General features: G+C 34.9%; 1 protein-coding gene across 1 annotated transcript in view; it reads right to left on the bottom strand.

Moving 5' to 3' along the window:
- THSD7B (thrombospondin type 1 domain containing 7B) overlaps nt 1-12,760 on the bottom strand; it is a 366,207-nt gene that overhangs the window by 174,869 nt on the left and 178,578 nt on the right. Inside the window, exons 9-12 of the mRNA XM_063429372.1 lie at nt 5,344-5,532; nt 4,801-5,035; nt 3,493-3,608; nt 658-790 (exon numbers count right to left, since the gene is read on the bottom strand). Coding sequence (XP_063285442.1) covers nt 658-790; nt 3,493-3,608; nt 4,801-5,035; nt 5,344-5,532 — 673 coding nt within the window. The remainder of the gene's footprint in view (nt 1-657; nt 791-3,492; nt 3,609-4,800; nt 5,036-5,343; nt 5,533-12,760) is intronic.

Here is a 12,760-nt window from a genome sequence, read left to right as displayed (position 1 = left end):
AGAGCGAAATAAGCCCTTACTCCACCAAGAGAAGAATTTGTCTTAACTGCTATTTTTTTTAATGATACTAAAAAGTAACATTAAAACTGATTTCTGAGCAGGATGACTAAAATTATAGAGGCACAGAGGTTCTCAAAATATACCTTTGATAATAGTATTTGATTTGATGTAAAAAATGGTGGTGGGCAAAAAGTACCATTTTCAACTTGATTACGATTCTGACAGTTTCCTTATATCTGTGTCTGCATGGTTACATAGTAATGGAAATGCAGGTTACAGCTCATCTTTGGCATAAAATCAACTGCTTTAATAATCCATCATCATTAAAAATAAATTATGCCGCACACTATCTTAAAAATTAAGATCTAAGTAAATGTGCCATTAATGTTTCTTATTAATGCTTCTGAGTGCTGAAAAGGTCAGCATGTAGATCATTTAACGTTTTGAGGTACAAAGAAGAGGCCACCCCCGTGACAAGAAAATTAAAAAAAAGAATTAAAAAAAAAAAAAAAGAATGTGTGCTTGTGGGAAGTTATATGATTATTATACTCTAGATAGACACATATCTAGATAATACTACAGATAAATGCCTGTTAGTATAAATCCATCCAACCCACGTTACTGAGAGATGAAATTAGTTAAAAGTGAATGATGTACCTGTATATTAAACAGATGGGAAGATCTTCACACTCTCGCTCCTCATATAAAGTATTGGGACAATCCTGAACTCCATTGACTGGGTTTTGTAGCACCACTCTGTAGCGAGACTGTTTGAGAAAGGTTCCATTGCCTAATAAATAGGACATATTAAAATTGTATTGATTTATTTATTATTTCAAATGTGTTTTACCAGGAAGACTACACCGAGAATTTACTGAGATAACCCAACAGTAAAATCAGGTCATGCCAAACTTCTCACCCTTACATGTATTAGGTTTGCATGACAGTTCACATGTTACAAATTTACCATGTACACCACATATGGCCAAAATGAAGACACACAGCTATTGTAGAACCACTCTCCTCTGATTAACATGAATTGTTATTCTATAAGTAATGAGGCCTGTCCTGAGTTTACTTTTGGCCACCCCTGAAGTAGACATATGAGTTTAATAGATCAATTTATTAATGTACAACCTGAAATTCATTTGAAAACATTTTCTCGTTTTTAATGTTTTCTCATTTATAGAATTATATGTGAAATGTCTCTATTTTATTCTAAAATTCTACATTCCCCATCCATTGTTAAAAATGCAATCAGGCAAATATAATAATCCTATAACAACACTAACCAACACTGTTCCTGCAGCCAACAGGTTTCCCCTATTAATTTTAGCACTTATGGAGATTCTGCTGTAACTGTAGAAAGCGGGAGAACTTCACTATATAATTAAACAAATAACAGATTTGGCAATAGAAGTAACAAGCAGCAATTTTGCACGATTTTCAATTAGATTCTGTGATTTTACTTTTTAACCATTCAGGAGTTCTCAGAACTATAAGATATAATTACGATATCAGGGAAATAGTAGCTTTCTTCTGTCTCAAAAAAATTATGTGATTGCTTAAGTGGCATACATTATCTGTAACAGAAAGAATGTGGGATTTTATATAGCATGAGGTGATGGTTGGCTACAGGACACGTTACACTTGGATAGTATTAATTTCTTTCTATGACTTAATCACTAATTTCATTAACTTCAAATAGGTTTTAACACATCTTGAAACAATTAGAATGATGTTAATTCATTGGAATTGTTAATACTCTGTAAACAAGACCGAGCACCAATTTACCCATGAGCCAACGCATTTCACTTTATCCATAAACCACATGTTTTGGCTCTGAATAAATCACTGAATTTATATATATTTAGAGAGAGAGATAGACAGACATACAGAGACCGAAAGATCCCACTGTAATGAACTGAATATAAAATTCCTTCAACCAAACCAGATTACCTACAGGGCTACAATATAAAATATTATGCATGATTTCTTTATACAGTCTGCACTGAAAAAACAAAAATAGCTTACTATTCATGTTAATTGTGGAGGAGGCCTTGCAGAGATAGCTAAATTTTGATATCGTTATTTTTAGAATAATGCAAACAATGCAAAGTAAGTAATAATTAAAAAAAACTCTGGGCAAAAATCAAGAAGAAAAAATTAAATTATGTCAATTTTGAAATAGCAATGAATTGAAAGGTACCCAATAAAACATGGATCATTATTTCATAAACATAAACCACAGTTTAATTGACAAGCTAAATTAGTCTGCAAAACAAAATGTTAATTAGGAAAGGAATTATAGCAACAATAAAAATTGTACATCTGAGCATTTATAGATTACACAGAACCTATCTGAAAAAAATTTAAGAATATGAAATGTGCAAATTATAGTTCAAAAAAAAATATGTGAGCCTTGTTTTAAAGAAATATTTTCTTTTTGTAACTGGACATATTATCCTTAAAAAAGAATGCCTGATAATACCATAACTATAGAAATTATGCATCCATAAGATCCATAAGGTAACATCAGTCCAATATTTTTTTTAGAGTTTTTAAATTCATAGTGTTATTCCTGTTTTTTAGAAAGTCATACTCAATGTGAAAGGTGCTGATTTTTACCTGTACTAACTTCATCCCTAGCTTCTTATACTCTACCTTGAAAGCAGTTTATACATTTTTGTGTCATTCACACTGTTTGATACATTGGTACATTTTTGCAGTTATTTTATCTCATGTTTTATCCATGTATAATTTTTTTCTGGATTTTTGGCTGAAAATAAATAAAATGTGTTGAGATTTGACATTGTTTAAAAAAATAAATTAAAAAAAAAAACAACAGGTTCATTTTCTTGTTTCAGAAATTAGATATAGACTCACTCGTGGAGGTTTTTAGGATTTTTGGGGGTGAAAAACAAAAATGTGCACGCAGTATATATACAAGTATATATATAAACTCTTTCACAAAGAAATAGGAGTTAATACAGATACCTTATGACCAGTATATAAATAATTAATATTTAAAGTTAAACAGTGAATATCACAAAAATCCAATTTAATTCAACCTCACTGGGTGTATAGAAATTTACTTTTGTTTGTAATATTTATTTTAAATCAACATTACAACCATAAGCACAGTTCCACACCATATGATATTGAAGTAACGTGGATATTCACACTTGCATAATGTTAAATACTAATTGTTAATATACAAATCATAAAGTATTGGTTCCTATCCTAAATTAGGAGTGTATATACCAGGCTCCAGGGATTGGACACCTCTGTGTTCTGATTTTGGTTCACGATTGGTGTAACAGAAACATAAAATCTAATTGTGCAAATACTATCAATATTGTGTATTACTATATTCAAAATCATGACAGGATAATATATTACATTATCTGTTGCAGAAAGCAGCAATTCACTTTTTATTTTTCTTATCCATCTCAGTATATTGATTGTTTTAAACCCAAGATCCCTACTTACCTGGCTTGCAAACTGAATGACAAGGTGTCCATTCACTAAAAAGAGTAACAACGCAGTCTTTTTTACAATCAAGCTGACATGGGCGAATTGTTTCAGGTCTGGTAGATTCAGGACATCTGAAAATAAAGTGGCACATGCCAAACACTCAGATGTCATATTCCATCAAGAAAAGTGATTGAAGTGCAACATTAACATTCTAGGAACCAAGCACAAGCTACCCCATTTTTACATGAACAAAATCACAACACATTGTCTTATGTATTTTATGAGGTATGCTATCAATGATGTACATAGTTGGAGGGTAGAACCTTCTATTTGTATGAATTTCATTTAACATCTTTAAAATCAGACTCCGAAGAATAATATTGATGTTTTCCTTCAAAATATTTAATCTTCCATTTTTGACACTCAATAAATCAGACATAAGCATGAGAATGCTCCGGTTACATACATGTTTTATCATAGACAAACAGATTACATTTTTAATACAACTATGCATACGATTGAGAGAGAAGACTATATATTCAGGGCCAATACAAACCATTGTCTGGAAATCTATTCATAAATAGGACTATACATAAGACACGAGGTCACACATTTAGACTGGAAAAAAGAAGATTTAGTCTAAAGCAAAGAAAAGGGTTTTTACAGCAATAACAATAAGGATGTGGAATTCTCTACCTGAACAGGTAGGTGGCTTTATCAGAGTCTATACAGATGTTTAAACAGCAATTGGATATATACTTGCAAAAACATAGCATACAGGGATATCATTTTTAATTAGTGGGATAATAGCTTCTTGATCCAAGAAAATATCTGACTGACATTCTGGGGTCAACAAGCATTTTTTTTCCTACTTCGTTGCACAATTGGAAGCACTTCAGACTATGTTTTTTGCCTTTTTTGGATCAACAGCAAAAACAAATGTAAGAAAGGCTGAAAGGCTGAACTTGATGTACACATGTCTCTTTTCAGCTATGTAACTATGTAACTTTTTACATGTTATTTATTTAGTTGTTTTTTTTCCAAATATTATATACAAACACCATACACGGCCATTACTACCTACAGCTGTGAAAATATATAGAGATTATCAATGGATAAAAAAAATTAATGATCAATTAATCAAAAAGCATGTCTACACTTACTGCAGAAATAATATCCTGAGATGGGATGACCTCCAGCTGGGAATCATTAAGGATTGGTAGAACCAGTAGACTAAGCCTGAAATTGAAGTTTTCCAATGTAACAATCTTATAAACAAACCAATGGATGACTGCTCATGGACATATATCTATATCCAATTACCTTTTGTTGGTAACTTGGCCAGCGTTACTTTTGATACAAAATATCTTACGATGTTGAATTCCAACTCCACATGAGGCATTTCCATTCCAGCTGACGGTGGCATTCAGAGATGGGATTGCATTATTCACGGAACAAGAACTCCATGGGGAGGTTTCCCAGAAAAAGGCTGTGCAAGGGTGACTATTACATAAGCGATATTCATATAATGATTGGCTTGAAGGACAAGACTTTCCACCTAAAGGCAAAATACACAGATTTATAGCTAACTGTGAGCTTGTTACACATGTATATTTAAAGGATTTTCAGTAATTTTGACACATTACATGGCAGATCTCATGTCCCCAAACCCTGGTCAATCTTTCAGATCCGAGAAAGTTAAGCAGCATGTGATCCCAGCATGCAGAACCTTTTCTATTTATTTTTACTTTGAGGTATAATGGTCAATGAATAACTATTGTGGGCACTACAGAACGCATCCTTTCTATTCTAAACACTGTAGAGACACAGCTACAATAATTGTAATATGCACATAACATGACTCACCTTCCCCAGGATATGCTAGAATAGACCTCATTCTGCTTTGTTTCCCTTCTGCATTTTTAGACGAACACGATCTAGAACAGTCTGACCAGTGAGACCATTCACTGATGACACAATCCAGACTGCAAGGCACTTTGCAAACCAACTGCATAGGGGGTTCGTCAACACACAGCTCATTAGAGACAGTAAGCCCTGCAGAAATAAAAAGATAGAAAAAAGGAATAGTGTACTATATTTACCGTTGATAGAATAAAATAACAATTGGAACTTTGCAAAGTAGATACACAGAAAGCTAAAAATTTAGGTGGTTAGTAGTGCATACATCAAATATTCAATGTGCGAAAAGCAAAATAAACAAACTGTCCTTTAAGATTACGCAAAGGTGTTTTAGCAGCCTGTGAATTATGATCTGAAATGGATGAAACTGAATGTTAGTGTTGGACAATAGATAGAGGTTTGGTAACCTCGCCGCAGATCGATAATAAACCACTGAGAATCAATTAGTAGTCAGATAAAGCTTTCACGAAATCTTACAGCTGGTTTTTAATCTCTGCATCAAATGAATTGCAAATAATTAAATATATAATTGGTGTCCAGCACAGTACGACAGCGACAAACAACAAATGACTATTACAATTTACAGAAACCAATTCCGCCTCTTTTAATATACCGTATATACTCGAGTATAAGCCGAGTTTTTCAGCACATTTTTTGTGCTGAAAAACCCCAACTCGGCTTATACTCGAGTCAATTGTCTGTATTATGGCAATTTGCATTGCCATAATACAGACTGGGGCTGTGGGGGCTGCAGAGAGATGTTACTTACCTTTCCTGCAGCTCCTGTCAGCTCTCTCCTCCTCCGCCGGTCCGTTCAGCTCTTCTGTCAGCTCACAGTGTAAATCTCGCGAGAGCCGCGGCTCTCGCGAGATTTACACTGGGAGCTGACCGAGGTGCTGAACGGACCGGCGGAGGAGGAGAGAGCTGACAGGAGCTGCAGGAAAGGTAAGTTACATCTCTCTGCAGCCCCCACAGCCCCCTCCTACACAGTGCCCATCCACTGGACCACCAGGGAAGGAGAGCCCCCCTCCCTGGCCAGCTAGCAAGCAGGGAGGGGGGACGAAAAAATGTGTATATATATTAATAATAATAAAAATAAAAAAAAAATAATAAAATAAAAATAATAATAAAATAAAAAATAATAATAAAATAAAAAAATAATAATAAAATAAAAAATGTAATGAAACAAAAAAATAATTAAAATAATAATTAAAAAATAAAAATGCCCACCCCCCCACCAAGGCTCTGCATCACACTCTGCATTACACACACACATACACACACTGCATTCATACACACACACTGCACTCATACACACACAGCACTCATACACACAGCATTCTCATACACACACACTGCATTCATACACACACACTGCATTCATACACACACACTGCATTCATACACACACACTGCACTCATACACACACTGCATTCATACACACACACTGCACTCATACACACAGCATTCATACACACACACACAGCATTCATACACACACACTGCATTCATACACACACTGCACTCATACACACACTGCATTCATACTCAGCATTCTCATACACACACTGCACTCATACACAGCATTCTCATACACATACACAGCATTCTCATACACACACACTGCACTCATACACACACTGCATTCATATACACACTGCACTCATATACAATCTATAGACACGTATATAAGTGTAAAGAAATCACCACAATAAATAATATATAAGTGACAAAATATATACTTATCTCAGTATTTCAAATGAGACAGCCTCCCAGGTCATCACCCAGATCGGATGACCTTTACACAGCAAAATATAGAACAACAGGAATATTTGGGATACGGCTGAGAAATCTATAATTGAAACATAAAAGTGTACATAGTGTAAATCTACATAAAGTAATAAGTAAGTGATCATGAAATGCACTCACGAGATGTAGATGAAAAGATAGCGTTTCAAAGGTGCCTCCCCCGGTAATGATGGGGGGCTGATGCCTTTCTCCACTTGCTCCAGACAATAGATGAGAAAAACAGGACTTCCAGGTGGTGGAAAAGATAAAACAATTTATTAAGGATGAAAAAAATCACCCAGCAATAAAAATAGAAATACAGGCTTTAAAAAGAGGTCCTACGCGTTTCGTTCACAAATTGGAACTTCCTCAGGGACCAAATGAATTAAAATTACATGTAGAAATCACAGACATGAAAAAATACAGCCTACTCCCACCCTCCCACCAGTCCTGTTTTATAGGGCTAGTCCCTGAGTTAATTGATGATCATCTGGGCGTTCTCCTTTCTTTCCTCCCTCATTGGTGGAACAGTGGGTCATCTCCAGCTGATTTCTTTCAGTATTAGTTGAATTTCCCGGGTTCTGTATCGGCCGAAAACCGGAACCGGAAGTGGACCTTCACTTCCGCGTTCCACTGAATCATGCGTTCCAGCAGTGGAATTCAAAGAGGTTAGGATATATAATGGTGTGGCCATCTAGTGGTCGCCAGAAGAACAGTCCCAGAGAATAGGATTTTTAAATAGATATGAATCTAACAAGAAAAAACATAATGATATCGGCAGCAAAAAGTGGAAAATAGATTTATGCAACATACATCGCTTATACACCATGAAAATCAGTACAAAACACAATTCATATATAATTTCATATTGGAATATATAAATTTGAGAGAATAGTACTACATCTATGTAGATAATATTTACTAAAGTGCCCTGTTTGTGCTCAAATATATTAGATTTTGTTTAGAATTGTTTAAAGTTATAAGATATACAATTTGAATTTAAAGTTATAAGATATACAATTTGAACAATAATATATGTGAATTTGGAAGATAATATTGGTGATATACACATCTACCCTCAGGATACTCTTTATATATAAACGTGCATTAGTCCCAGTGAGACACCTTTAATTGGGAAATAAGAAATAGTGATGATAACAGATATCTCCTTATTTAAGGAAATATATGTAGAGTTATAATGTAGGGGCTTAAATCAGATGCCCCCTAGGTATCAATGCAGATTTAATACAGATTTAATAAGAATAGCCTAGAGATATACTATATATAAATGAAAAATATATTGAATGCATCTACCTTAAGTGTGTCTTTCACACTGATGATATGTCCTTAACTAGATAGTTAGGACAAATTATGGATTAAGAGAGATAAACGGATATTAATCTATGAACCACAAAACCACTGTACTTTAAAGGAAACAGATACGATCTATGTCTACGTTCAATCCCATAGGTTCTAATGTTTGTAGTTGATGAATCCAAAAAGTTTCCCTTTGGGATAAGTTCTTGATCCTATCGCCCCCACGCCAATGGGGCATGACTCTCTCAATAACCATACATCTGAACTGTTTCCATGAAAAGGAAGGGCATGTACTGCAATGAGCAGAGACCGAATGGGTGGTTAACCCTTTCCTGATGTTATTCAGGTGTTTGTTATACAGTATGTGGGTCGTACTACGAGAATCTTGAAAGTTCGTATTCTTGAACACCTGAATAACATCAGGAAAGGGTTAACCACCCATTCGGTCTCTGCTCATTGCAGTACATGCCCTTCTTTTTCATGGAAACAGTTCAGATGTATGGGTATTGAGAGAGTCATGCCCCATTGGCGTGGGGGCGATAGGATCAAGAACTTATCCCAAAGGGAAACCTTTTGGATTCATCAACTACAAACATTAGAACCTATGGGATTGAACGTAGACATAGATCTTATCTGTTTCCTATAAAGTACAGTGGTTTTGTGGTTCATAGATTAATATCCGTTTATCTCTCTTAATCCATAATTTGTCCTAACTATCTAGTTAAGGACATATCATCAGTGTGAAAGACACACTTAAGGTAGATGCATTCAATATATTTTTCATTTATATATAGTATATCTCTGGGCTATTCTTATTAAATCTGTATTAAATCTGCATTGATACCTAGGGGGCATCTGATTTAAGCCCCTACATTATAACTCTACATATATTTCCTTAAATAAGGAGATATCTGTTATCATCACTATTTCTTATTTCCCAATTAAAGGTGTCTCACTGGGACTAATACACGTTTATATATAAAGAGTATCCTGAGGGTAGATGTGTATATCACCAATATTATCTTCCAAATTCACATATATTATTGTTCAAATTGTATATCTTATAACTTTAAATTCAAATTGTATATCTTATAACTTTAAACAATTCTAAACAAAATCTAATATATTTGAGCACAAACAGGGCACTTTAGTAAATATTATCTACATAGATGTAGTACTATTCTCTCAAATTTATATATTCCAATATGAAATTATATATGAATTGTGTTTTGTACTGATTTTCATGGTGTATAAGCAATGTATGTTGCATAAATCTATTTTCCACTTTTTGCTGCCGATATCATTATGTTTTTTCTTGTTAGATTCATATCTATTTAAAAATCCTATTCTCTGGGACTGTTCTTCTGGCGACCACTAGATGGCCACACCATTATATATCCTAACCTCTTTGAATTCCACTGCTGGAACGCATGATTCAGTGGAACGCGGAAGTGAAGGTCCACTTCCGGTTCCGGTTCCGGTTTTCGGCCGATACAGAACCCGGGAAATTCAACTAATACTGAAAGAAATCAGCTGGAGATGACCCACTGTTCCACCAATGAGGGAGGAAAGAAAGGAGAACGCCCAGATGATCATCAATTAACTCAGGGACTAGCCCTATAAAACAGGACTGGTGGGAGGGTGGGAGTAGGCTGTATTTTTTCATGTCTGTGATTTCTTCATGTAATTTTAATTCATTTGGTCCCTGAGGAAGTTCCAATTTGTGAACGAAACGCGTAGGACCTCTTTTTAAAGCCTGTATTTCTATTTTTATTGCTGGGTGATTTTTTTCATCCTTAATACATTGTTTTATCTTTTCCACCACCTGGAAGTCCTGTTTTTCTCATCTATTGTCTGGAGCAAGTGGAGAAAGGCATCAGCCCCCCATCATTACCGGGGGAGGCACCTTTGAAACACTATCTTTTCATCTACATCTCGTGAGTGCATTTCATGATCACTTACTTATTACTTTATGTAGATTTACACTATGTACACTTTTATGTTTCAATTATAGATTTCTCAGCCGTATCCCAAATATTCCTGTTGTTCTATATTTTGCTGTGTAAAGGTCATCCGATCTGGGTGATGACCTGGGAGGCTGTCTCATTTGAAATACTGAGATAAGTATATATTTTGTCACTTATATATTATTTATTGTGGTGATTTCTTTACACTTATATACTTGTCTATAGATTGTATTTTTCTTAACCCAGTATTGTACGTACATCTATTGCTAGGCCAATATGGCTACAAATGTGAATTTTTTGTCTAATCTGCAACATAACCGCAGAAAGAAATTTGAGGCTATGTTCCAAGAGTGGGACAAACCACAACCCCTAAAAGGGATGGATGAATTTTTTAAACAAAAAGAAAAACTATTAATGATCGAGACAAAAAAATGGTGGGAAGTAGCCTTTTTGGATAACTATCTTAAGGAGGGTTTAATCCCAAGAGGTTTGAGGATTGACAAAACCCCAGCCTTCGGATTAGATGATCCATTATTTCTAGAAGAATGGGATGAAATCCTCACTAATTGTTCTTTTCAATTAATCCAACTTATTATTAAATACTCTAAAGATATTCAAATTAAAGTAGAAGGAGAACTCAATACCATGGAGACTAACTCCACCTTAGATCCTACAAGTAAAGAGTTCAAAGAGAGAGATACCATTTTACAAACTAATGTTAAAAACCTTGATGAAAAAATTGCAGAGACTAAAAGTAAAAAATATAAAAGAGATAAGGAAGACAAAATATCTAATACTTTCTCAACACAAAACAAATTACATCGGAGAAAAGTACGACCCCATACATATAGAACTATCCCCTCTAGAGCCCCCTATAATAAGAGGACCAACTCAGCGCCCAAAGATGGACAAGGGGACACATACCAGTCCAATACTCAACAACACCGGCATTCTGACCATCCCAACACTACCCCCTATCAGGAGAAATTACGCTTACCACATAGGAGACCATCCCCTGATTCTAATAGGGACACTCACACCTATGCTCAGGTTGTTAGGAGTAAATTTGACCAAAGCAGAACTAATACTCGGTTCAATGACAGAGATAGGACCGATATTCAATCTAACGATAGAGAATCAAATTTTCAGGGGCGGTTGAAAGGCCCACGAGAAAAGAATATTACCAACTACTTCCGCCCCAGGGCAGAAACATGGGAACATCCCAATCGGTTCTCCCTGCTACAACAAGATTCTCCCCAAAAGAGAATAAGGACGGAAGATTAAATACCACTTCCCCTCTGGTACATCCTTTGAGGGAAAAAGAAGTGAGAAAAGGTATCTTTAACTTAACCGAAATACCACTGTCAGATGATGAAATCCATCTATTGTCTAAAGGGATGAAATTTGCCCCCAATAAATCGGCAAACGATTTTAAACTATACATAGACTTAAAAAAATATATCAGATCAATGACGATTCAAAGGCATTTTCTCTTACATCCCTCACCACTTAACACCGACGGTTTAGGTGAAAATACACAATCTAATTTTAAATCGAATTTCAAATTTAAACCAAAATCTAACTTTTTTCCTGTACAGAGTAGGGGTCCTTATTTGGAAATATTCGAACGGATGGTTGAACAGGAATTTCAATCTTTGACATGGGACAATAAATCTAAGGGGCGCACTTATAATCTCACTAAAAAAGAATCCAATACCTTAAAAAATCTCATGATTTTTCTCAGATGACTTACTATCTGGAAGAATCTTCCAATATTTTGAATGACTTAAATACATATGTACTTTTGAAATCTGACCCTACACATCAATTTAATTTACAGCTAAGAAATATTTTGGAACAAGCTAAAAACGATGAAATTATTTCTCAAAAAAATTTTTTATATTTATTTCAGAAAAATCCCATTACTCCCATTTTTTATTTTCTCCCTAAGACCCATAAACGCCTCCCTAACCCACCAGGCCGCCCGATTATAAGCGGGATCAATTCGATAACTGCTAATCTATCTGCCTTTGTAGACTCTTTTTTGCAGAAATATGCTCAAAATTCACCTTCCTATGTCAAGGATACAAAATCTTTTTTGCAAGAAATTGAAAATATTGAGTGGGATCCAGATTATAGTTGGGCTACCTTGGACGTCACATCCCTATATACAATTATTAGTCATTCATTAGGGCTAGAAACGATTGATCACTTCATGGCCCAAGATCCCGATTTACCACAGGACCTAAAAACGTTTATTTTATTTGCTGTTAAATTTATTTTAGAGCAC

Source organism: Pelobates fuscus, chromosome 8 (assembly GCF_036172605.1).
Source record: "Pelobates fuscus isolate aPelFus1 chromosome 8, aPelFus1.pri, whole genome shotgun sequence".
Classification (NCBI taxonomy): Eukaryota; Metazoa; Chordata; class Amphibia; order Anura; family Pelobatidae; genus Pelobates; species Pelobates fuscus.
Note: the sequence above shows the minus strand (reverse complement) of the source record. Positions and strands in the feature narration are given on the sequence as shown.